The sequence below is a fragment of the Ictidomys tridecemlineatus genome, chromosome 9, assembly GCF_052094955.1.
Source record: "Ictidomys tridecemlineatus isolate mIctTri1 chromosome 9, mIctTri1.hap1, whole genome shotgun sequence".
Classification (NCBI taxonomy): Eukaryota; Metazoa; Chordata; class Mammalia; order Rodentia; family Sciuridae; genus Ictidomys; species Ictidomys tridecemlineatus.
In genome coordinates this window covers 36,485,677-36,513,158 of record NC_135485.1, presented here as the reverse complement: position 1 = coordinate 36,513,158, position 27,482 = coordinate 36,485,677, and the positions used below count along the sequence as shown (strand labels likewise).

The following is a 27,482-nucleotide window of genomic DNA, read 5'->3' as shown; positions in this document are numbered from 1 at the left end:
CCTTCAAACTCCTCTCTTCTACTACTTCATAAAATATATAATAGGTTGTTGTAAACTGTAGTCACCCGTGGTGCTACAGAATGCTAGAACTTGGAAGCTAAATGATGGGAGCCAAAGACTTTTGAAAATAAGTTGCCATCCAGTTAGGCTGTTTATAGTAAAGAGGTGCCTACCACCCATTGTATGAGATACAGGAGGACAAACAGCAGATGGAATTCAGTAGACTGAACAGTGGAGTAGAGTGATCTTCAAATATAGCTCCCATTCTCATCTTTTTTTTTTCATTTATTTTTGCTGTTCCCTGTACTTGACACATGATCAAATTCTCATTCCTGTCCCACCACTGAAATTCTGCCCATCTTCCCTAATTCTTCTCCAGCTGTATACAACCTATGCACTTATTTTAAATAAGGGAAAAGAGAATATATTTAAATGACATTGACCAAATTATGTTATGTGTCTGTGACAATGAAGCCCACTATTCCGTATAATTATAATTTACCAATAAAATCTTTTGTTTTAAAGAGAGTGAGAGAGGAGAGAGAGAGATAGAGAGAGAGAATTTTTAATATTTATTTTTTAGTTCTCGGCGGACACAACATTTTTGTTGGTATGTGGTGCTGAGGATCGAACTCGGGCCGCACACATGCCAGGCGAGCACGCTACCGCTTGAGCCACATCCCCAGCCCCAATAAAATCTTAAAATAAAGAAATAAAATCATTTTGAATTCCTCAGGGGAAAAAAGAAACCTAGTTAGTAACAAATGTGGGCTTCTTTACCCATATTAATGTAGAACATTTTACAAGTTTTTTGAGGTATAATTTATATACCATAAATTTCGCCTATTGACTTTTAGTAAATTGATAAGAGTTGTGCAGCCATCACCACATTCGAGCCCTAGAACTTTCCCCTTTCCCTCTAAACTTCCCTCCCACACATCTGCAGTCATTCTCCCTCCAGACACTGGGAACCACTGCTTTAAATTCTGTCTCCGTAAATTTGCTTTTTTTCTGAAATTTCATAAGTGGATCATATAACATGTAGTCTGGTTTCTTTCACTTAAACATTTTGAGTTTCATTAATAACTGTCACATGGAACAGTGGTTTGATTCTTTTGATCTCTGGATAGATTCCACTGTATGAGCATATTATATTTATGGTTCATTCATCTGTTTGTGAGCATTTGGATTTTTTTCCCATTTGGGGGATATTTTGAATAATGTTGCTATAAACACTCATATACACGTCTTTGTGTGGATATGTTTGAATTTCTCCTGGATAGACTCCTAAGGGTAGAATTCATGAATTAGATGTGTGGTAAGCTGTCAGAATGTTTTCTGAAGTGGTATTATTATTATTATTTTTTCTCCCACTAGCAAAGTTTCTCAAAATCCTTGCCAGTGTCTTGGTATTATCTACCTTTTTGACTGGAGCCATGTGAGAGAATGTGTAGTGGTATCTTATTGTGGTTTAAGTTGACCTTTCTTTAATGACTAATAATGTGGAGAAAATTTTTCCATTTGTATGTCTTTCACAAAGTCTTTCTTTTCTAGTCTTTTGCCCACTTGTAATTGGGTTGTTTTTTGTCTTTTTAGTGGGTGTTACTATTCTATCTGTATATAAGTTCTTTATCACATATGTGATTTGCGGGTGTTTTTCTAGTTTGTGGTTTGTTTTCTCATTTTCTTAATGGTATTTTTTTTAATTGCTGGGCTTTGGGTGTCATATCTAAAAATTTTTGCCTAATCTAAAGTTAAAAAAAAATTTCGCCTGTTTTATTCCAGAAGCTTCATGATTTTCACTCTTACTTTTAAGCCTATGATCTGTTTTGAGTTTTGAGTTAGTTTTAGTGTTTGGTTTGAGGTGAAGGTCAGTGCTTTTGTTTATGTTTGCACATTTGGTTTCTAATTGTCCTAGTATAATATATTAAAAAGAACATTCTTTTCCTATTGACTTGTCTTGGCACCTTACATATATTATTTTACTAAAATGTTCTCCCAGACCTGTAAAGTGGCTGAAATTTTCCCAACTTCAAACTAACACACTAAAAGTCCCACAACTAACAGACGTTAGAACCGGGTTAGGAGTTCAGGTCTATCCAATAGATGACCTCATCTTGTATTAAAATTGAGAAACTATTTCCCTGCAGGTACTTGTTTCAATATTAAACTACAAACTTCTTAAGATTACACTTCACTTATTCTCATCTTGCTTATTTAGGACAGTGCTTATTTATTTGAGGATCAGATGTTATGCAACATTCAGATAACTTAAATAGTAATGTTTATGCAAAAGAAGTAAAAACTCTGTAATCTAGTGGCTTATTTTTTCTATTATGTTTATGCTTACCATTGACTGACCTAGACTTTTACTGTAAATGAAACACTTTTAGGAAAGCACTGCTCACCCCCGCCCCTATTAAAATTCTTCATTCTGCATGAGCATGAACATAAATTTCACTAGGAACCAAGGTGAAATGAGAATGACCTTTCTCATCTTCTTTAAAGGAATAACAGAACATGGAAGTCACCTTCAGAAGGTGATAGAAGTACTCGGCTCAAGACCCCAAAGGTCTTTAGTCCTGGTTCTACAGTCTCTTGTTCAGTAATCTTGAGCAAGTCATTGGGTCTCTGTGCCATAATTTCCTCACCTGTAAAGCAATAGGTGTGGTCCAGGTTGTCATCATTGTTCTCCTACCATGATGGACTTTTGTTAAATAAAGTTCTATTATAACATCTGCACATTCCCGGTAACACATTGGTAGTTTCTCTTATTTGCAGACTGCAGTGAGGATCTGTTTCGCTGTCACACAGGCAAATGCCTTAATTATAGCCTCGTGTGTGATGGATATGATGACTGTGGGGATCTGAGCGATGAGCAAAACTGTGGTAAGTAGCATTGTTTCCCTAAAGGTTTTAATTGCAAATCACAGATGTTTATAACCAAGAACCTGTAGCTCATTCTTTGTTAATATGATTAGCAAATTAAATTATAAAATGTTTGGTTTCTTGCAGTTCCTAGAAGGAAGAGTTTTGTTCAATCAATCATGTGTATAAATGTAATACTTTTTATATAAATAATCATGCTAAGGAAATGTTAATGAATGGGGTGGAAAGATGGGGAAAAGTTGTTAAAATGCTAATGTGTTTTCCTCTGATTAGAACCAGTGTCATATGTTTGGATTCTGAGCTCTTGAGCAAAACTTTATAGACAGATTGCAAATTATTGGATGTGACCAAAGATGCCTCCTGTATTTGATTCCCAAGCGCTACTCCTTGGGTAGAAGCCACTCCTAGGGTTAGGATGACACATTTGTTTCAACCACAAATGCTGATATTCTTATTAAAGAACCTATCCTTTAAAGAGCCATGTTCAATTCTAAATGCCATCTCATAAATTTAAACCAGCAAAATTACTCTTGCTTATTTACCTTTTCAGCTTTGTACTTTAGAGTTTTTAGGTACCACTTTATTGGTTGACTAAAATAAGAACTTTGAACTAAAGGGCAACCTGAGGTGAGAATGGACAATGAGAAAATGATGTGAGCCAGTGTGTTCAGTGTTAGAGAATGTTGAAAGGAATATTGGAAAGGGACCAGGAGTATGATCAAAGGAATATCTTGGAGTGATAGGTGTCAGGAATGACTCCATGCTAGGAATGTTGGTAGTTTCTAGGAACATCATCTGACTATCCCCCTCACTGTATTTAATAAGATATGGAAAAACTGGACTGTGAGCGTAGCTCACTGGGTGAGCACTTGCCTAGCATGCATGAGGTCCTGGGTTCGGTTTCCGGCATCACACACACAAATTGAAAAATATGTATGTGTACAAATAATCCCACGAGTGACTAGATAGATGTGGATTGTTTCCTGGGTCTGACTAGAGTTAGACAAAGGGTGAGACTGAATGCATTCTTATGACTTAGAATTGCGTTATACACATCACAGAATCTAGAGTTTTGAGGAGCTTTAGAGATTATCTAGTCCAATCCCTCTTTTTTCCAAAGAAATAAATGGAAAAATGTGGGAGTGAGGCAGTTCATGTCGTTTGGTGGCTGGATAGGTTAGGGGAGAGGGCCAGAGTAGTTAGTGTGTAAAAAGAAAACTCATCATCTGGAGATAGGAGATCATGAAGTGTGTGCCCTGAAGCTGGCAGTTGTTTTCATCTAATGGCTGTAATTATGACCTTCCCTCAGATTGGTCTCTGCCCTGGCTCCCTGTCTCTAGTGGACTGGACTTGGATGGCTTTTCTGGTTCCTAACCAAGCATTTCACCTTTTGTATGTTTCTTTTTTTCTCTGCACTCTGTCTTCCACGTACTTTCCTTCACTGCTCCAAATACTCCAATGTCAGGAGTCTATGACAGTGCCTCTATTCATGGAGACTCACAGGCTACTTTCCCATACTGAATCTGCTATTCGTGAATCCACACACATCTTTTAACTTATCTTTAGGTTGTACACATCACATTGCAAGGCAGCCCATGAATTCTGCCCTTCGAGAGAGGAAACATCACTTCGTGATCTCCCCCCTACACCCCAGGAATGTGTAGATTGGGACACAGTTTAAATCCAAGTTGAAAAGAATCATGAAAACAACAACCTTTTGCATGGCTTACTCAGTAGTTCTTTTAAATATGAGTTATATATTAAGATAGTCCATATAGGAAACCTAAGCTGAGCATCAGGAGAGATGACATAAGGAGCTACTTGCCTTACCAATTTGCCAGGGAGGTAAGTTACAATTCTTAGAGACAAGAGAGACAGTCACAGATACATCCAGTCAGCTCTCTGCATTATGGAGTACAAATCAGAGTGTGGTTTATTTGAGTCAGGATAAAATTTACAAATTGTCCATAAGGAAAGAAAACAAAAGAGGCCAACAATAAGAACAGACTCAGGGCCCTGGCAAAGTGGGGCAGAGTAGTAATTCATCTGAGTAGCAAGCACATCTCCCCCACTGTGATGTGTGCAGTAGGGCTCATGGTTGGTGGGAGGTACTATTTTAATTGTGTCGGGCTCATCCTAGAAATATTTCTGAGGTATTGGGGCAGTGGGAATAGATTCTCTTACATTGGAACTGTGAGCCACACAATTCTAAACATTTTTCATGCTATTTCTCTCTGTCTCCATGCATTTTCCTTTCCTCCAGATTGCAATCCTGCAAAGGAGCATCGCTGTGGGGATGGGCGCTGCATTGTGGCTGAGTGGGTGTGTGATGGTGACCATGACTGTGTGGACAAATCCGACGAGGTCAATTGCTGTGAGTACTCTGAGGATTCTCATTTTGCTTACTTTCCAATTCTTCTTGTTCAGTGGGTTTTGAGGACTATACTCACAAGGTTCACTCTCTATACACCATTCCAGGGGAAATATTCTTATTCTTTGCTTCTTACCTATAGAGTTAGCAATCAAGGAGTGTGATGGCAATAGCATTATAGTGTGTGACTTCACACCTCTCTCCCAAACTTAATGTGACTCATCTGCCAAGCAGGCGTCTGTTTTCTTTCTCATTGCTCTGGTCTTCTCTATGTATCTGTAGCTTTGCCAAAGGTAATGCTCTTCCCAGAGACCAGTGGCTCTTGTTTCTGCAAACAACATATAAACAGTTTCACTGTTTATATGAAACTTCCCCATAGAAGCCTCCAAACCTGTTTTTTGGGGCCATTTATGGGAGAACACGGGAAGAACTGCTAGAAAGAAGAGAGTCTGTAATGTTTATATAGACATAGAAATTACGTGACTGTAATGATCATTTTACAGCCTATTGTGTTTCTGGGTGAATGAAAATTTCAGGTAGCTCTTACACTACTAAACCAGGAACAACAAGTTTTTCCCACCTCCCAGAAACTATACTATCCCTAGCAGGCAAAAATAAAAATGATTGAATTATAGCAATTGTATATTAAAGAGAGCACAGTTGACCTGAGTCAGTGTAATGTAATTCATGCATATTCTAACTAGTTTTAAGATTTTTTTTCACCTTTTGCTTTCTAATAAAAGCAGAAAGAGTTGATATACAGCTGCCCCTTGATATCTGTGGGGCATTGGCTCTAGGACCCTGGATGGGTGCCAAAATTTGTGGATGTTTAAGCCCCTTATATAAATGCTTCAACATTTGCATGTAACCTATGTGTGTCCTCCTATATACTTTGAATAATCACTAGATTACTTATAATAGCCAATATAATGTAAATGCTATGCAAATAGTTGTTATACTATATAGATTTTGTTTAAGGAATAAGTACAAGAAAAAAAGTGTCTACGTGTTCAGTACAGGACAACTTTTTTCCCTGAGTGTTTTTAATCTGTGGTTGGTTGAATCTGTGAGTAAGGAATCTAGGGATACCATATATGAAATTCAATATTTAACTGGCTTATAACTTAAGGCAAAAACATAAATTTGAGTAACAGTTTTAATTTGGGCATAAGAATATTTTGTAAAATGTTTCATGAACAAAGTTGTGCAGCTTTTCCCTGCCCTGAGTTGAATTCAAAGTGAAGTGTCAACTGAGCCCCCTCCTCAGTGAACCAGTGGAGCAGAGTGGGCTGTATGCAGATGATCTGGGGACAGCAAGGACACAACCCAAGGTTCATGGGTTTCTATTGCCCTAATAGATGGTAGACATTGACGTTAGAAAAACTACAGGAATCACAAGGCTAATGGCTACTGGATCTTCCCTTCAAATATCAGATGTCATCAACAAGTGTGGAAATAAACTATATTGAGAGTTCCTTCACATATTTCATATTGTTGGTAGTATCACCACTACCATTACTGAAAACAACCCCACACTTCCCAAGAAAAAGTGAATTTTTAGCAAGCGCTCTTTAGAGAAGAAGGCAAAATTCTAGAAAGAAAACTGTGCATTCTAAAAAAAAAAAAAAAAAACTTGGCATTTAACAAGCCGTTGATTGATCCATTTGTGTACATAGACTACTTCGTTTCTTGGTGATGCCTGATAGGTAGGAGTCATGTCTGTGATCTGCAGATTGAAGAATGAATGAAGAAGGTGAGTGCTGTTCTCGTCTTTCCTAGCCTGTCACAGCCAGGGCCTGGTGGAGTGCAGGAATGGACAGTGTATCCCCAGCTCTTTCCAGTGCGATGGAGACGAGGACTGCAAGGATGGGAGTGATGAGGAGAACTGTGGTGACAGTGAGTGTGTCCCAGGCCCCTGGGACATTTCTTCATTGGTGGATTTTTCCTTGGGAAGGGAGTAGAATATCTGAAAGTTAACTTAGTGTTTAAGAAGGATTTCCACACAAATCTTTCATTTTGCCTCAGGGATCCCCATTGCCCTGGGCAGTCAGGAAACCTTTCTGTGTTAGAGTGACAGAGGCGGAAAGTCATTTCTTGGGGGGAAGGGACAGGGTGAAACAACATGGTCAGATTCAGCTAGCTGTTCAGAGGGAGAGCCATGATAAAGAAGAAGGTTTAGTGTAGAGCATCCAATTAAACGAGATTAGATTCCAATTAGGAAAAAAAAAAAAAAAACTAGTTCCTGAAATTAAATGGAACAGCTTCCTAAAATAACCACGTTAAGGAGAGGCAGTCTAATGTCTCACATTACCAAGCAATAAACTCAAACACCCTTTAAAAAGAGTGCGATATCCATGTGTGAAACTTGAAAAGAAAGAGTAGATCAAATAAGTTGGTTTTTAAATGTGAACATTTCTGTCAGAAAAGAAAATTCCGCACTGACTGTTTTAAGTTCTTGCATATGCAAGCCTCTCAGGACAAAGCTCTTAGGAATATCTCAAAGCTTACCCATCACCATGTTGGCTTATAGGATACAGGAATAGCCTAGGTGTTAGGAATGTGGTTGCTGCAGCCCTGGCTTCAAGCCCTACCACTTACTATCTGGTGGTCTTTGGGCTAGTTACTTCATCCTTCTGTGTCTCCGTTTCTGTGTTTTCATACTCCAAATAGTGATAACTACTTTGTAGGGTTGATGTTTAGTGAGAATGGAGTAAGTGTTGGTCCTTATTGTGTGGTTACAACATTTATTGGGCATTGCATATTCATAATCAGCAAATGAGACTGCACACTGTAGATATACAGATAAGCTAGTTTAATCATAAAGAATATTGGTTATTAGAATAGCTTTAGTGAGGGAGCTTCCAAGGCCTAAAAGGTGAGCTTTGATAACACATATTTATTCCTTGAAAATAATACATAAAGAGAACTTTGTTTTATCAGTTTTAAAATGCAAACAGAAATCCTTTACTAGGCATGAGTTATTGTATGCATATCAACCAAGATCTTACCTTTGGATCAAATTGTTCTTTACATATAATTAAATCATTTCTATGTGATTCTAAATGATCCAAAATAATTTTGGATGCTTCACTATGAAAAAGGCAGGATTTGCAGATTATTTCCTTACATGTGTGAAATGTCAGAAAATCACATTATAAAATGTATAGAAAAAGTCACGTTTTAGTACATTTATATTGTTTACTGTAATGGATTCAACTTAAAAAAATGTGCTATCACGATGCCAATATGGGGGCATTTACTGGGAATTCAGTGGCAAACAAAACTGCTGATAGAGATTACAGATTCCTGGGAGACATACAGATGCTACAAATAGTTATATAAGAAGTCAGTGTCTAAATGCAAAGTTTGACATGGCCTACACTGGAAAATGGGGTGTGCATGTCCTGGCAGGGGCCCTCATCCAAAGCCTCCCAAGGACGAGATCCTGGAGCTCAGATCTGAAGAACATTGGGTATCGACCAAGAGAAGAGGGACTGGAAAAGCATTTCAGACACACAGCACCAGGTGGCTAAGAGTCCTGAGGTGGGAAGGAGCAAGGCATGTGTAGGGTACAGGGAGAAGGCGACTGTGATCAGAGAGCTGAGGATGGAGGGGCCTTGGACTGCATAAGAGCTGTCATCATGGATTGTAGAATTGTTCTGCTAGATGGCGGGGTGGGGTGGGGGGCAAACAGCGCCCACTACTCACAAGGTTCTGTTGAAGAGTTAGGCCTTAAAAACCCTCCAGGCTCTGGCTCTGCCTGCCTGTCTACTCTTCCTCATTTTCCACAGAGGTTGAAGATCCAGTGACTTCATCCTGCACATGTGTAGCTTTTCTGCTTGGAAAACCCTCTTTCCCTCTCATCACAGCGTAGCCCTGTCTACCTAATAAAGTCCTTTGGGAAGCTTCTCCTAGTGCCCTTGTCTGCTTCTGCTGCCCTTTATATAGATCTTTGGTAAAGCAATGGTCATACAGCCATTGTGAAACTTGGGTTGTGACAGAGGCTGTCATGCTCCTTCACCTTTCAACATGCAGTACCTAGTTTGTCACATACACTTGTCACAGAGTAAGCATTTAATATTTGCTCAAATAATGAATGTGCAATGTCCCAAAATTTGCATAGGAGCTTAAAGCGTATGGAAATTGTTTAGGCTTGCCTTGAGGGGGAAAAAAAAGTTAACCTGTTAGCTTTAAAAAAAATAAACAGTGACATCTCTTTTCTGTATGGCAGTAATATATGACATTGCATAGTAGTGAGCCTGGCAAGGAAAAGGATTCCAGTATAATAAACATTGTCTTAGAATTATAGATAAGATTATAGATACATAACATGATTAATGCTGAAAAGTGCCTTGCAGTGTTTTCCAGATTCCACATGACATTTCTAAAAGTAATTGACCATAATAATGAGGGAGAGATGGAAAGTGAAAGGGCAGTAATTTATTACCTTATCCACTTAATCTACAAATGACCAGGAAATCAACGGGAAGAACAGTTTCCTTTCTACATACCTTAAGGAAAAGCCATTAGGGCAAAGGCTGACATTACTGCTGTCATTCATTTGGAAACAAGAAACCTAAGTCATCTCACTAGGCTGAGGGTGCTCTTCAAGGCCATCGTGATGATGTGGATAACAGCTGCAAGAGACTTACTATGATAGAGCACTCTCATTGTACAGGTGTGGGTTCTCAACTAATACGAGGGAATTTTCCTTAGAGGGGAGACCAGAATTGGGAGCAAATGAGCTTTTCAAGTAATGCCACTGGATATTCAGAATTTCAAGATCTTCATATGGCTTTCTGTCCCTCAAATCACTTGAGTTTTATTTTGTAATCAAGTATAGACACCCATGTGAAAATAAAACTCTATTTTTTTCCACTAAAAGTAACAACCACCTGTTGTGTTTTTTTCTTTCTTATTTTTTTCATTCCTGCAGAATCTTCTTGGAATAGATTATTGTACTTAGTTGCCAGGAAAATGAGTTCAGATAGTACCTGTTTCACATGTGTTCGATATTTTTAGGGAGAAATTGGAAGGAAATTAAAGTTATGTCATTCCTCGGCTCCACCAGGCATCCTTGACCCTTCAGCTCCCAGGGTGAGGAATGCAGAGTCGGTGAAAGCCACTGTGTCTTTCTCTCCTTCACAGGTCAGACTCCATGTCAAGAAGGAGACCAAAGATGCCTCTACAGTTCCTGCCTTGACTCATGTGGTGGAAGCTCTCTGTGTGACCCAGACAGCAGTCTAAGTAACTGCAGTAAGTACAACAGCTGACAGATGCAATCCCGGGCGGGGACAGGGCTGCCCCCAGCCTTTTTCTTCTGCATTGACATGAAACTACTGAAATCTGGAATCTCTCCAAGAAAGTATATTTATTTGCTTTTTCTTCTTATAAAGGTTGTATGTGGTAGCAGAAAGAAACAAAATGGTCTTAATTAACTTAAATCAGAAACAAATGTGTCATTGTGAATGGACTGTAAATCCGCATTGCCTAATATCATTACCGTCACTTTTCAACTTGACATCGACTCCCATATATTATTTCCTTGGCTCCCTCGGCAGGCAGATGTTATCTTTCTTCCTTTTTAAAGCACAGCTTCAAAATGGAAACTTCAGCCAAGAAGCAAATGGGAAGTCCTTCAAAACAGCCACATAAACTTTGGCCGTCCATCCTTTTTATAAATTTATTCTCACCTTTCCACAAACTCTGGTGACCTCTAATGGTTTTGGAACCACTGTGTTAATTTGTTTCAGTGACAGTGTAATAGTTCCAAATGGCGTAAGCAGGTGGTGCTCTCTAAATTGTTTTCTAGGAGGAGGAATTATTTGGGGGAACACATAATGGGCAGAAGAAAAGACTGAATGGATTCTCACGGGAGATTTAAATGAATCAAAATCTCCAACGACTGATTTCTTAGAATTGATTTCTGACTTCTGGGCCCTGTTTTCTTATTACACTCATTTCCTTCACTTTTGATAATTAAATGTTTGCCTCATCTTCAGCTTGGGCAAGAAGTTGAGAAGCAGTTCAGTCAGCTTTCCTTTGGAAAGACAGAATTTCCTGTTAACACACATATCCTCTCAGTTGAGGAAGTTTGCAGGCTGATGGGCTCAGGGTCTTGGATCTGCCAAAATTTTCACGTGGCCCCATAGCTGTCAGGGAGTCTCAAGGTGAAACAAGTAGACTGGTAAGGGGCGTGAGGAGGCAGCCAATTAAAAACTCAGACTGACAGGATTTTTGTTTTCATGAGCACTTACTGACCTACAGAAAGCACAGTCCCAGACCTCCTGACTTCTCACACGTGGGTATGGATTTTCCTATGTGTTGAGCCAGTTTTCTGTTGTTAATAATGCTATACCATAAACTAAGTAAGTAAGTTATTTTGGCTCAACGTTTTGTCTAAGGCTAGGGGGCCACAACTAATGACCTGATGATTTTCTTGCACAGAGAACTAGAGTGGCCTAGGGCTCAGATGGAGAGAGAACATTCTTTATTCTTTTATAAAGCTACTTGTACCTGATCATAGGGCTCAACTCTGATGATCTTATCTACTCTTAATCACCTCCCAGTGGCCTCACTTTTATATGTCATTGTTAAGTTTCTACCATCTGGAGATCAAGCTCCAACATGAGTTTCAGAGGGTAAACCACAGCACACTATGATAGAATAGTAGCTATTAATCTAGTCTTTAAGAAGACATACTCCCACTGCTGTTTTAGTCATATATATGTATACATATACATATATATCTCATTGTTTCATTTTGCTCATCTCCTAATCTGCTGTGGAACTTTTTCAGAATTATTTCTTTACTTCACCTTCAATTTGGGATGAATAATTTTGAGGAGTGACATGTTTTATTGTCCAAGTTTTGGGGGTTGTTTGACATGAAATGGCACTTACTGTTAGACTCAAAAGAATAGAAAAGAACATTTAGCCCGGTCAAATTTGGTCAGGGTGTAAATGAATGTGTTATTTCATTTCTCTATGTTTGAAATACTTCAAAATCTAGAATTTAAAAACGTTGTCACCTGCCAGAAAAAGAAGTTGTAGGAAGGGCAACTAGATATCTCTGGCTCACGCATTTGAACACTATTTATGATGTATATACCATGTTTCAGGACCCCCATGGGCACTGGCTTGCAATGTGAAGGATGCATTTTTGTCTTCCAACCCATACTACTTCGTTTTTCTCTCCATGTTCAAGTACACTGTTTCCTTAGCCCTTGCTGCCTTACCAACTCCCTCACTCACCATATATACTCTTGTCATGTGCTCTGCATATAAATTTAGCAAACATTCAAACATGCCCACTTTGAGTGCCAAGCACTGGGCTAGCCCCCTTGGTCTTTCAATCCTTTTCTTATTAAAAACAGTATTTCTAATTGAGAAGCAAGATATTATTTCTTATCTTTTAAAGAGCCTCAGGATGGGATATATTGTGGTTTGGATATGACATATTCCCATTTGGATATGAAGACTCCTCCAAGAGTCATGTGTTGAAAGCTTGATGCCCCTGCAGCAATGTTCAGAGGTGGGCTTTAGGGAAGGGATTGGATCATGAAGGATCTGACCCATTAGTGGATTAAGAATTTGAAGGTATTATTGGGAACTGTAGGATGTGGGGCCTAGTTGAAGGAAGTAGGTCACTGGGGACTATATCTTGTGCCTGGCCTCTTCTACTCTCTTTGCTTCTTGGCAGCCATTATTTGAGCAGTTCTCCTCCAACATACTCTTTCGCCATGATGTTTTTGCCTTAGAGCTGTTGGACCAGGGACTGAAACATCTGAAACCATGAGCCCAAATAGATATTTCTTCCTCTAAGTTGTTTTCCTCAGGTATTTGTCACAGCAATGAAAAGCTGACTACTACACGATATATGTGCTTGGTTCTATGTAAAGATGGACATAGGTACTTTCCTCTCAGAAAATCCTTCAATGGGTTCTTGCCATCCCATAAAATATTATAAAACTTTCTAGTGGCCCTTGGAGATCTTCTGGCTGGGACCCAGTAATCAGTATTTCTTAAATTGCCCAGGTGACTTCAGTACAAAAGAAGGCTAAAATGACTATTTTAGAGACCTATTTGTGAGTAGGCTTGCAGAAGAATGTGACTTCTCTGAAATCGGACATTTAAATGTTTTCATATTTCTACATGTGTTTTTCAATACAGAACATCCATGGCTTTCCTTACATTCCCCAAAGCACCTACATTTAAAAACAGAATCAAACCTGAAAATCTCATCTCCAATGAGACAATGTACTAACAGGCTTGAAGTATCATACTTTTTTCGTTGTTGTAGATGGACACAATGCTTTTATTCACTCATTTTCGTGTGGTGTTAAGAATCGAACACAGTGCTAGGCAAGCACTCTACCACTAAGCCACAACCCCGGCCTGGATCCTATTCCTCTTAAAGAACAATTTTTAGCAGCTTGTGTTATCCCATCCAGTCACAGCCCAGCATCATTACCATCTTTGTGCCTTGCTAGGAGGCAAAATGCAAATCTGCCCTTGCCTTAGTGGGTAGGAGCAGACTGCTATTTCTCCTTACTCCATCACTTCCCCCTTGTAGTGTGTAACCCAGGCAGGTGCGGAAACCTGGTAAGAAGACCAACTCCTGGGCATGTCTCTCCCCTTCTTTGTGCCGCGTTCACCTTGGCCCTGTGAAGTCAGGTATGGCTGTAGTGCCCCCAGGCATCCTCTCAAGTTACCCATGATGCTTTATCCATCTTTTTTTTAAAAAATTGTTTTAACTAGTTACACATGACAGTATAATGATCTTGACCTATCATACATTTGAATCAGATGGGGTATAATTTCTCATTTTTTCTGAGTGTACAGGTTGCAGAATCACACTGATCATGCAGTCACGAATATACATACAGCAATAATATATTTTATTCTGTTGTCCTTCCTTTCCCCCTTTCCCCCCTCCCATCACTTCTCTCTACCCAATCTAATGTGACACACTTCTTTTTTTTTTCTTTTTCCTCACGTCATCATACATGTATTCTGTATAACCATGAAGGTCTCCTTCCATCTTCCGTGCAATTCCCTTCTCCCTCTCTCTCTCTCTCTCTCTCTCTCTCTCTCTCTCTCTGTCTCACCTCTCTTCCCTTTTTAGTGATAATCTTCTTCTCATGCTCTTCCTCAGAGGTAGGGTGCTTGCCTGACATGCTCGATGCCCTGGGTTCCATCCTCAGCACCACATTAAAAAAAAAAATAAAGATATGTGTCCACCTGCTTTATCCATCTTTACTTCCATGTGTTCACTTGTGCATTTTTTTTCCCTTCAAGTTGTGAGGCTCTTATTTAATGTGGAGGCAGAGGAAGAATTGAACAGTTTTGCTTTGAATAACTTTCTACCAACCTATAATTCCATGCCCTCTTTTAAAACTCCATTTAGATGGAACAAATAGCTCAGGGGTGTAGCAAAGAAGCCCAACACCATAATGGCTTAGAACTCAGTCCTTAGGAGCAAAGAGTAGAAAGGAAGAATAACCTCTTTATAAAAGCATTCCCAACTCATAAGTGAAAAATAAATAACTGAATTAGAGTACTATCATTTGGCAACATTGTGAGTTAGTGGGTCAAGGTATGGAGCATCTGTGGCTGCTCATATCACAAAGAGAGGAAAATCAGGTATGATGTGGCTTTCCCTGAAAGAACACCACAGCTGAATATATTCTTTCCAAAGGAATGAAACCTGGTGAATCCTCTGGATTTCTTTGCCAGTGTTCAGGAAATCAAGACATGGGAACACATTTAACCGCATTAGAAACATGTGCTCGAACAAATCCAAACTCTGATACTCTCTCCATAGGTCAAATCCCTGCATATTTAAGTTGTGAAATTATAAAGAAAATCAAAGAGATTTTGAGAAATTTTAAGACACTTAAAAGATAAGACAAGTTAATAAAATTAGGCAAGACTAAACTACAGTACCTGGGAGCGGTGCACACTTATGTAATAATACTGTAAAGAAGAACAAGGAGGTTAATACTGGGAAACTCATTAGCTACCTTGAAGAGAAAGGAGGTTGAGATAAAATGGAGTATGTGGAAGGTGTTTCTGGGTATCTGTCAAATTTTTATTTCTTGATCTAGGTGATTGTTATAAGGATGCTCACCTTATAATAACTCATCAGATTACTAGAAATAAAAATCATAAAGAGAGGTTTAGAGTTTGAGGCAAAGATGAATCTTTAATATTATGTATGCATCTTGTTGTTGAAAAGTGGCATATTTTTACATAGAAGATCATCATTTAATACATGATTTCCAGCAACTTCAGAATCATGACAAGAATTTAACTGGATAGTTAACAATTTCATCATTATGTTAAATTTAACAAATCTTGTTTAAAAATTTGCAAGGTGAAATATAATTAGGACTCCACCAAGACTCCATCAGATTTATTTATCTTTCAATAGATATTTATCAAACCTGAACTATGTTCAGGACACTGTACTAGGCACTTCTTCTAACATGCATTGTAAACAGTTACTGTGATCTTTAAACATTCAGGCATTTGTGATGTGATCGCCCTCTAGTGGCTACTTCAAATCAGGCTGGTGAGTGAGTCTAATGCTTCCAATGCAAAAGTTTATGGATACCATAAATCACAGATTCTGGGGTTGATAGGTATCTTGAGAGTTTAACTTGCTTAGCAATCTGTAAAGAATGCTTCATGAAAGGATAAAACACAAGATACAATCAACCTTACCACACTCAATAAACATCTCTGGTATAATATATTATCATTACTTAATCCTTTTATCTCCCTTGGCTCTGAAACACTTAAAAGTTACATCTTATCCCAAATCAAAAGTGATGCATTCTCCATGCTATCAAAAGAGAGAAAAAAATCCATGTGATATGTTCTATTAATCATGTAAATGAATACACTGATTAAACATTTAAACCTTGATGAGGCAGTTGAGGAGGAAAAGACGTGTTCAAGAAGGAAAAAGAGAAGCTGCATCAGAAATCTGTGTGAATGGTCTTATTTTTGTCAAATTATAGGTATATTAAAGAAAAAAGTAATGAGGGCTTCAGCTTCTGACTTGTGAGATGGTAATGATAAACAAGGAGACAATAAAGGCAAGATGAATTATAGGAACAGTATGGTCCTACTTTGGTGAAAGTAACTCCCAGATCTTAAAGTCTGTAATTGTCTGAGTGTATGTGTATGCATGTGTGTATGAGAAGGGCATGCAAGGACCCAAACTGCCTATTGGCTTTGAGGATTGGTGAAGAAGAAGGAGAGTGGGAGAGGTGATGATTGACTTTTTTTTTTTAATGCATTTTGAATGTTTTTATTGTTACAAGGAACAAGTGGTTTTTTTAAAATCTGAAAATGAAATACTTACATGTTACCCCCTTTCTTAGCTTGGACTGATACAACGAATTTCCATAGACTATAGGCAACAAACATTTATACCTCACAGTCCTGGAGGCTGAAGTCTGAGACAAGGTCAGATTCTAGTGAGGCCTCTCTTCTGGGTTGCAGATGATAACCTCTCACCATGTCTGCATGTTGGAGAAAGAGGACAAGAGACTCTGGGGTCCCTTTCATAGGGATACTTCTTCTGTTCATGGAGGCTCTGACCCACCTCCTAATGCCATCATATTGGGAATTAAGATTTCAACACATGTGCTTTGGGGGACACACAGATGTTGAGTCCATAATGCCTTCACCAATCAAAAAAAGGGTTACTAGGAATCAGCCCCACAGTCCCTTGCTCTCCTCCTCTTTCCACCCTATACTCCTCTTCAAGGTGATGCCAGCTTCACAGTGTTGTATCTTTCTCAGAAAACTGTTGTACTTTGTCCCCAGTGTTTTCAATCTGACCCATGTCATGATCCTTATAAAAATAATATCAGTGGAACCCTTGATTCTTTAAATTAAAAAATCATCCTGGAGCTGTTTTGGCATTTCACCTCAGTCCCTCTTGCTAATCTATTTGCATGCATACCACTTTTTAGTTGAATAATTAAATTCAATTTGAATAATTACTCTTAATAAGACATGAAGTCTTCAGCCTGCCAGGGCTAATTTTACAAAGACACTCCCGTGATTACCTCTCTTGCCTTGGAAAATGTGACTCCTTTGCTGTGAACACTGAGGGGACAGGAAGCCTCTCTACTGCATTCCCTCAAACCTACCCCAAACCATTTATCCTTGAAAGCTTCTTGAGTTACTCTTGCTCTTTGAATCCCATTGGCTCATTGTTTTTTTCATAACCACTGTCTTAGTAAGCTTAGGCTGCCATGACAAAATACCAGAGGCCAGGTGGTGTGAACAACAAACCTTCGTGTCTTACAGTTCTGGAGGCTGAAAGTCCAAGATCAAGATACTGGCAGATCTGGTCTCTGGTGAGGGCCTGCTTCCTGGTTTGCAGATGGCAGCCTTCTTGCTTATATCCTCACTTGATAGAGAGCAACAGTTCTAGTTTCTTCCTCTTCTTATGAGAACACTAATCCCATCATGGTGTTCTACCTTCATTCAGACATCATCTAAACCCAATTGCCTCCCCCAAGGCCCCCCTAATACTGTTACATGGAGGGTTAGGCTTTCAACATGTGAATTTAGACACGAGGGAGACACAAGCATTCAGTCTACGGCAAACTATCGTAGCCTGTACACATCACTCTGCAGCTACCAGCACGTGTGTCCTTTTTCCTACGAAGTTTGTGGAATTCCGAAATGTTCAGGACATTATTTATCATTATTTTTGTATTTATAGTACCTCAAATAGTTCCTGACACCTTTTACCTCCTGTTGTCTATCCTCCTTTCTGATACTGTACTAGATACTGTCTCTGAGATCAAAAGATAAAGTCTTATTTCTCCAATATCTCAGAATTGCATGGGAGAGGAAGTTAAACACAGAGTAAATCAGAGTGCAATGCTGTTTGACAGGAACGTGCCTAAGATGTTGTGGCACTCAGAAGAGACTCATTCTGGGAGGAGGAGAGGAGGAGTGGTTGGCCAGGAAGGCTTGGAAGAGGTGTTTGTTTTGTGTTTTCCAAGCCAAGGAGGAGTTAGCTCAGTGGGGAGGATGGAAGAGGATCATTCCAGACAGCAGATGCCATATGCACATGGTAGCTAGAAGCATGACCCCATCATGTCAAGGAAGGAATGGAACAAACAGTATGTGCATACACATGCAAATCTTAAAATACCAGTGTCCTAGGGGAACAGAGTTCACTGCAGCAGAGATCTGTTGGTGGTGCAGTAGAGATCTGTTTCCATAGGCTGGAAAACTAGGCTGCAGCTGAAGAGTGAAATAACCTTGGCTTCTAAGCTAAAGTGTTGGATTTTTTTTTTTTTCCCCTGGTTGGCAAGAAGATCCAACACATCTCAGCCTCCTCTTGCCCTGAAAAGTTGTAGCCTTATATTTACATTTGATGATCAACAATAAAGTACGCAGACAGAAGTTGTCTTAATTGCCTATTTAATCAAACTCATAGATTTTTTTTTTTTTGTAAATGACTGTGAAGATAATGGGGACCGTTCTATTTTAGAAGAAATGAAAAATAAATCAGAAGGTGAACTGGAGTGAATAAAAAGAATCATAGAGTCATATTCAGATAAGTCAAATCAAGGAGAAAAATGAGACACTTTCTAATACGTACGTGCCTGGCTCTGTCCTAGCTACAAAGGCAGAAACCCTCCTTGGTTCACCATGGTGCTTCATTAACTGACTTATTTATTTTTTGATATCTGCAGAAAAAATGTCATATACTACTTGCATTCTTTGCTACTCTAAAGAAAGAGTAAAATAGACTTTAAATTTGTTAAGTTTAAAGGAGTTGCTTTTACAAGTAAAATCTAAAAACTACTATTTGTATGTGTGTTTTTTTGTTAGGTCAGTGTGAACCCATTACCCTGGAACTCTGCATGAATTTGCCCTACAACCATACAAATTATCCAAATTATCTTGGCCACCAGACTCAAAAGGAAGCATCCATCAGCTGGGAGTCCTCGCTCTTTCCAGCACTGGTTCAAACGAACTGTTACAAATACCTCATGTTCTTTGCTTGTACCATTTTGGTACCAAAGTGTGATGTGAACACAGGCCAGCGCATCCCCCCCTGCAGGTAATATGATGGGGTCTTCAATAAGTATCCTAATTTTATTTCCAGAAGATCTAACAGAAAGAAGATGTCGTCAAGTTCAGACAAAATAAATATCGATAAAAGTCTCTGGATTTAACAAATGATATATTTAAAAAGTAAAGTAGTAGGAATGGTAAAATGAGTATGTGAGTAAGAATCCATGACTCTAGAGAAGTCAGGGAAGTGAGAAGGTTGCGCACTGCCTTTGATGATAGGTCATGCGCTTGAATGAAAAAAAATCACACACATTTCATTGGAATGGGTCAAGAAGCATTTTTAAAAACTGTAGTTAGCAGAGAAAGGAGGCATGTGTGTCTCTCTTCTCTGCTAACATTGATGTGTTTAAAATGCTGCATTCTGATAACACTCAAAAGTGAGAGATATTACACAGGGAGACAGAACACCAGCCTCACAGCTTGGATGGGGATGGACATCACTGACATTTTTCTGCTTCTCTGAATGAAGTAAAGCAAGGGACAGAAACTGAGAGTGTGGCTTGAACTTTGTGCATGAGAGATAACCTAGAGATCAGAAGTATTGCTCTGGAGTGCACTGTTTGCATTCAAGTTCTAGATCCCTAGCTGGAGTGGAGCCTTAAAGCAAATTCTTCAGGCTCTCTGCCTCAATTCCTTTACCTGGTAAAATACTAAGGTAATGGGTTGGGTTGTTGTGAGATTAAATGAAAATGCATAAACAGAAAGTCCTCTGATGGGTTGTGAGGCCTGTGATGAGATAGCTTTGATGATAGCACAGGAGCACAGTTGCTTAGTGAAGGTGTTGTTCGTCCTCCATGCCATGGGTTAGAGATTGTAGTACAAGAATGTGCCCATACAAGATGACTATCACAGTCAGTGCTGTTTCCCATTGAGGGTGACTATGCAGATGTGCTTGCCAAAACATGAGTGCTAACTACACAAACCATATGTTAGGATCAGAAGTCACTTAGAACTTCAAGAAAAAGCAATAATATTAATATAGTAGACAGATGGGAAAACCATAAATTAAATACTAAATACCAAATGGATGACAAAATAAGGCCATCTATGGAGTCAGAACAGGAAACAATAAAATTACAAAATGACTTGGGGTACTTGTTAAATCGTACAAAATGAGGAGTGTAAAAATATCAGCTTGTGCAAAAATAATTCTGAAAATTTCCGTCAAATTGTCTTTTCAAGTATCACCAATAGAATAGATAATAACTTTATATTGAAAAGCCATTTTTGTAAATCTCATTCTACTTTTGCTAAGGTCAACGATGATAGTGAATAATTATTTTTAATAGTACCTCACATAGTCTTTGATTTTTTAATAGGTACATAAAATTTTTTCTAAATGTAACATTCTTTGCTATGAATATAAATTACCTCCATATATAATTTTATAATTTCAGGGTTTGAATTTCAAATTACAATGACTAAGATGAGACTGGTTTTGAGGAATTATTCAGTTAACATTTTGGTGAACTTCTTCTGAATGTTTTTATTCTGTTTCTTAGATTTTACTCATATATCTTTCATCTTCAGTAGCTAGCAGCATAAATTTTATATTTTGATATTTGTTTATAAAATTTTAAATATTATGACAAGAGAATATGCTAAGAAGTTCATGAGCAATACTTAGTTGATGTTGCCAAGAATGTTTATTAATATTAACATTTATCTTTTAAGTCATTTGTCTAAAAAGTATTGAACATTATAGTCATGACAGTATGCTGGATACTTGAGGGTCATTATTCTGTCTCTTGTTCACAGTAGTCTTTTGAGTGAGGTGTGAAATTTGAGGATTGCTGCCTATGACTGAGCACCATGCAGGTTATGATGAGAACAGCACTCTCTGGAGTTGTGGTGCTGCATACTCTGTGATTTCCATTTTTTTAGAAAAAAAATTGAAGTGGTAGAGTCAGGGACTATGCAGTTTTCTGTATAAGTTAGGAATCCTATGGTTAACTTAAACTAACAGCAGCAATTGAGATATATACATTTGTTGTAAATCTGAAATAGAACTATTTAGTCCAACAGACAGTTATTGAACACTATTGAACTTCTCATTGTTGCAAACCAAATAATAGAATGCTGTGGCTTCATTCTCATCCCGAATTCTGAAGCCAAACTAAGTTATGCTTTGCTTGTGTGGACTTACACCTAGATAGAGTTTCTGTGAATCTTCCTCATTTGATTGCTAAACTTTCCCCAGCAGTTTCTGGCAAGACACTGAAATTGATCTTGCTGTAAGATATGTCCTGATTCACCTAAAAAAAAGGAGAAACTGGTTGAGATTAGTTATACAGATTGGATATCTTTTGTCCAAAATGCTTGAGATCAGAATATTTGCATAAACTTTATTGGTTGAACATCCCTAAAATCTGAAAATCCAGAATCTGAAATGTTCCAATTGGGATTTTGGAGCATTTCAGATTTTAGACTTCTGATTTAGGGATGCTCAACCTGTAGTTAAAGTTTGATTTTCTTGAGAAGTAAGAATGTATTTAAAAAAAAATAAATCTGCCTAGTGTCTTTCTGGTTATGCCTACTTTTTTCTAACTATGTAATTAATTTTTGAGTAAGGAAGCCAAAACACCTCCCACCCCTCATATCCCCAGAAGGTAAGGAAACCTCCTTTGAGACATGCTGAAACCTAAAGTTAAATATATCCCAGGCATAAATGAGATAACATACACAAAAGTACCCAGCACAGTGCCTCCTGAGTAGCTGGGATTATAGGCATGCACCACTGTGCCTGGCTTGTGCACATTCTTAGTGTAACTTTTTCACTGGGCATGGTGGGGCGCGCCTGTAATCACAGCAGCTCAGAAGGCTGAGGCAGGAGGATTACAAATTCAAAGCCAGCCTCAGCAAAAGCAAGGTGCTAAGCAACTCAGTAAGACTCTGTCTCTAAGTAAAATACAGAAAGGGCTGGGATGTGGCCCAGTGGTTGAGTGTCCCTGAATACAATACCCAGTTACCACCCCTCCACCCCCCCACCCCCGCACATGCACATACACACACACAGTTTCATTTTAACCAACTTGATTTCAACATAGATAAGTTTGGGACACCTACCAAGTTTTTCAACAAATTGTTGAAACTGAAATAAGGGAGGCAATGCCTTAGGTAAGCCAGAGTGGCCCATGAGGTATCTCCCTAGCTGGTCATTGGAGGGAGAGACCTCAGAGGATGGGAATGTGGGAATGTTGTGTAGACTCTTGGCAGCAGACTACCCAAAGTGGACTCACCTGCTTGGTGTAAAGGAGTGGAGAACTTGTCTTCTTGAAAGACAAAAGAGAGAATGGGAAAGGCCAACTAGAGAAGAAAGTCTGCATCTGGGAAAAATCCTTGTTTCTCTTTTTAAAATGAAATTTCTCTTGGTGAAAGTATGTTGCTGGAACATATTCTATTTGTAGAGCTATTTCTCACTTTAGTTTCCTAAATACCTCTATGTATGTGCATGTCTCTATATTTGCATACATTACTCCATACATATAGACCCAGACTCTCACTTGGTAGAATTACAACCCTTTATACATTCCTAACATCTGTCCCATCTGCCTCTGACATTCTGACTTTCTTGCTGTTTCAGAGTACTATGTGAACACTCCAAAGAACGCTGTGAGTCTGTTCTTGGGATCGTGGGCTTACAGTGGCCTGAAGACACAGATTGCAATCAATTTCCAGAGGAAAACTCAGACAATCAAACCTGCCTAATGCCTGATGAGGATGTGGAAGGTTAATTTTTAAATTAGTTACAGTGGGGCGTCTACCAGGAATGCACACATCAGCTACCTTTTGAAGTCTTTCTGTTTTGAGGGGGCGGGGGTGTTGTTGCTTTTCTATTTAGTAGCGAGACAAGTGCACAGGACTTGATTTCATTGTTGACTTTGGTGTATATCTGTTAGACATTGTCATCATTTTAAAAATAAATCACTTTAAGAAATAAATATGAACTCAGAGATGAGTTCAAATTTTCAGCTGTTGGTCCTTTTAACCATACTTCACTTGCATAGCTGATTGTATATGGTTACTACTTCTGAGCTGGAGTCCTGGCAGTAAAGGTGAACATGAAGCCTTGGTTCCTTCATGCTCAGAGCATTTAGGGGCCTTGGCAATATAGGATCACTAAATGGAGAAGTGTTATTGAGAACCTGTCCACCATGGGGAAATATTGGGATGTGGAGGTGATTTTGACACACTGAAGGCAGCTGAGTGATCATGAGCGCTGATGTCAGGTAGTGCTTTGGGCTCTGGCCACTGTTAGGTGGTGCATTTAAAAAGATAATTCATCACTGGAATGCATGGACACGAAGTTGCTGATCCAAAAAGATGACAATAAGAATGAAGGAGAAAGATGCTGATTACCAAACAGAAGAGAACCTAGTAAACCTCAGATGTTTTAGCTTTTGGAGGGCTTTCCTGTCTTCAATAATAGCTGCTCAGTGACATGCCACATGTAAATAGATCATTTAGCTGAAGTTTTTGGAGTTTCTGTTCGTTGAGAGTAATATTGTTTTTAACAGAATGTTCACCGAGTCACTTTAAATGCCACTCAGGAAGATGTGTTCTGGCTTCCAGAAGATGTGATGGCCAGGCTGATTGTGACGATGACAGCGATGAAGAAAACTGTGGTATGTATGTGAGCTTAGGAAAGGGCTGCGTTGAAGAAAATAACTTTCACGTACAGCATTGACTCATGACTAGGATCAAATGCTAATGTGTCTGCTTCTTTTATTATCAAACAGCAGAGCATAGATTGATGTGTTTTTCCTGTTACCTCTTGATTTTCTCTAAATTGCACTTCTATTTATAACCTTAATGGTATAAATATGTGCAAATACTTAGTAAAAGAAGAAATCGTTCACAGATATAAGGAATCATTTTTGTAATTAAATTATAAAGAAGAGGTTATATAGTTTTCTGCCAAAATAATAGTATTTTTGTGTGTATTTCCTAAGTTGCATGTAGACGCATGAAGACAGAGTTGAATTTCCAATGTTCTAATTTAATAGGGGTTCATTTCCATGCCCTCTCACTTTGTCTCTGTCAGCAAAGGATAAAACTTTTCTTCTTGTTTCTACCATTGAGCTCCAAAAACACCAATGGAAAGGTGAGAAATGCCAATGGTAATTTGAGTGGAGCTAATTCTTATTTTATTTCCCTGTAAACTTTGGTACTTATAAGCTCAGAATGTGCCAGGGAATAGAAAGCAGGCAGTACTTTTAGTAAACAGTATTCTGGAGTAAAGCAAATGATTGAAGGGCTATCCAAAGACTGGTTGTGTTATGATTATTTAGCTTGTCATGCCCTAGAATAAAATTGACACTTTTTTCATCGAAAGCACATAGGGCAATACATCTTTTGAGATCATTTCATTCTTCTGGCCTTTGAGGTATGAAATATTGCCTTGCTTCCCTAAATGAAATTTCTTCAGACTTTCTTGTTTCACCAAATGTCACGAACAGTCAATAGAAATCCTAACGGCTACCATAAATATGGACAAGTATATCTTCTAGCAAATTACAGCTGTCAGAATGACAGTGCAACAGCCAGGGCTAATTTTTACTATGGAGGAACATATAGTATTTTGATAACTTACTGTGTTTCCTTGTTGTGTCTTTCTTTAAAAAATAAATCAAAATTATTTTAATATCATTTATATGCATTTATTGAGAATGCATTAAATTTGTTTGCTTAAAATGACTTTGAGGAGTTATCCTATGCTGAGATGCACTTCAAAATGGGTTATCTTAGATAGTTAACAGAGATTGCATGGTATTCTACTGGAGTGGCTAGACCCACATTTTCAGCAGGGAAACTAAATATTTGAGAAATGCAAAGCTGGTTGGTTTTTTTTTTGCATTTCTTGGCAGATAGCTTTGACATGACTAAAAAGTCTGCATTCTGGAATATGTTATACAAAAAGTATTATAGTATAGGATAGGTTTAATTGACCCTAAACTATCAGGTTTCTAGCTAATAGTAAGTTTTCATCAATACTTTAATCAAATAATTAAAGGTATACCAAAATTCTAAAATAGGCTGATCTCTATTAAATATTCAAAATACTATGGAGAGCTAGTCAAGAAAAAAAATAAGATAGGTAAGAAATTAACACATTGGTGTTAAATTAATTGTTGGAAATGTACCAATTTAAGAGAAAATTCTCAGTTAATATTTCAAAGCAACTTACAGTAGATATTTTATGTGCCTGTTTGGGACATATGCATGCCCTTACATGGACTTGCAGCAGGTTGGGAAGATAAACAACTTACAATTAATAAGGAAATTGGATTGACAGAGACCCAAAAGAGGACTATTAGCAAGTCACTCAGTTCCCCTTTTCTGTTTGTTTTCAGGTGTGCATAGGAATACCATTTTGTAATGCAGACACCAGCCCCAGAGAAAGTGGGAAACAGGGTTGCATATCAAATTCACAGTTTTCTGATTCATTTTACCCATTGGGGTATTGAAGGCAGTTAAATGCTAAAGCTTTCCTGAGTAATATGATGTTTAACTCTTCATGAATTTACAGCTTTCTCCCAAATTCTAACAACATTATTAAATTTCCCCTTGAAACAATACTTATTTAATTCAATTATAAAATATTCAATGTGCTAGAAATTAATTTTACTTTGCATTTCTTTAGCACTTCTCTAGCTCCTAATCTATGGTGGTGTTATTGTAAGAATTGAATTTTCAAAAAAAAAAAAAACAGATTTTTTTTCTCAAAGTTGATTCAAAGAAACCCAAATCAATCATCTACAATTTTTCCCCATTTATTTGTACAAAGTCAGATGACAATAACATTTTGGAAGAGATTCCTTATTTGATCACTACTTTGTATTCCACTCACCTTTAAGTAAATTATAATTTTCTGGGAGCTACAGTCTTGGTGTTCACTACATAAATTCCACTTAAAAATGTGTTGAGGGCCTAACACATGCTAGCTGCTATTCAGGTAGGAGCATGAAGGGTGCTTGAAAGCTAAGTGCTGTGCTATCTCTTCCTTCATGCCCCTCACAACCAGGTGAGGACCATGAATCTGACTGGAGTGACAAACACATTAGACACTTGGCAGGTTTCAGCAAACATGAAATGCACTTCATTTGAGTCAAATGGCATTTAGAAAGCCCATCATAAATGCTTTTTGTTGCATATGCAAATTGCAGCTCAAGTTAGGGACGTAGAGCTTTGATCTTGTCCAATCATGTTCATTTCTCATATTGATTGATAAAGTATCCAACCTTAGATCTCTGACTTCCACAAAGTATTTCCTTTTGCACCTGGCTCTTAAAACTAGTTTTGTAGATATTTAGCATGAGGAGAAAGTGTTTTGCTAAATTTACAGATATCCTCTCAAATTGTAAAGTGAAATTACATTTTAAGATCACATGCATTTGTATCTCTAGGCTTTGGCATACTTGCTTTAAAGCACAACTCGTCATTTTTTTTGGAGAGAAGTCTTAAGTGTTGGCGAATTGATTCAGAAAGCAAAAGGAGCAGCTACATGTAAATGTGAATGAGTAGTTGCTTTTTCATTTTTTTCCTCGTTTCCCATATGTTGATTTTGTTCTTCTGTTAGGAGAGCTTTATGGTGCAGGATAAGGACTATTGGGTGCTTCTACTCTCAAAATTATGATTTTCATGGTATACATAGGTGTCAAAACTTTTTAAGAAGAAAGAAAATATGATTGTGTTTTTAATTTTTCTACATTGCTTGATCAAATTCATCCTCATTTTCAACTGTACATCTATTGCAACTAACCTTTTCTTCTGTCTCCAGGTTGTAAAGAGAGAGATCTTTGGGAATGTCCATCCAATAAACAGTGTTTGAAACACACAGTGGTCTGCGATGGTTTTCCAGACTGCCCTGATGACATGGATGAAAAAAACTGCTGTAGGTGCTAACAGGAATTTGTCAACACAATGTTTTTATTGTAAACACAAGTCATTTTACTTTGAATACAAATTAGAAATTTGGAGAAATGTATCAAAATCTTTTAGCTTATTTAAATCATACATGCCAAGAGGAAATCAAACATGTAAAATGTAGACACATGTTATTATTCTAACATTATTTGTAAAATTATGGAAAAATTAATAA

At 38.1% G+C, this 27,482-nt stretch overlaps 1 protein-coding gene across 2 annotated transcripts in view; it reads left to right on the top strand.

Moving 5' to 3' along the window:
- Corin (corin, serine peptidase) overlaps positions 1-27,482 on the top strand; it is a 258,053-nt gene that overhangs the window by 187,027 nt on the left and 43,544 nt on the right. For both annotated transcript variants that reach the window (XM_040292471.2, XM_040292470.2), the window contains exons 7-14: positions 2,782-2,889; positions 5,153-5,263; positions 7,040-7,156; positions 10,409-10,516; positions 19,136-19,367; positions 22,965-23,110; positions 23,899-24,006; positions 27,162-27,275. In XM_040292471.2, coding sequence (XP_040148405.2) covers positions 2,782-2,889; positions 5,153-5,263; positions 7,040-7,156; positions 10,409-10,516; positions 19,136-19,367; positions 22,965-23,110; positions 23,899-24,006; positions 27,162-27,275 — 1,044 coding nt within the window. The remainder of the gene's footprint in view (positions 1-2,781; positions 2,890-5,152; positions 5,264-7,039; positions 7,157-10,408; positions 10,517-19,135; positions 19,368-22,964; positions 23,111-23,898; positions 24,007-27,161; positions 27,276-27,482) is intronic.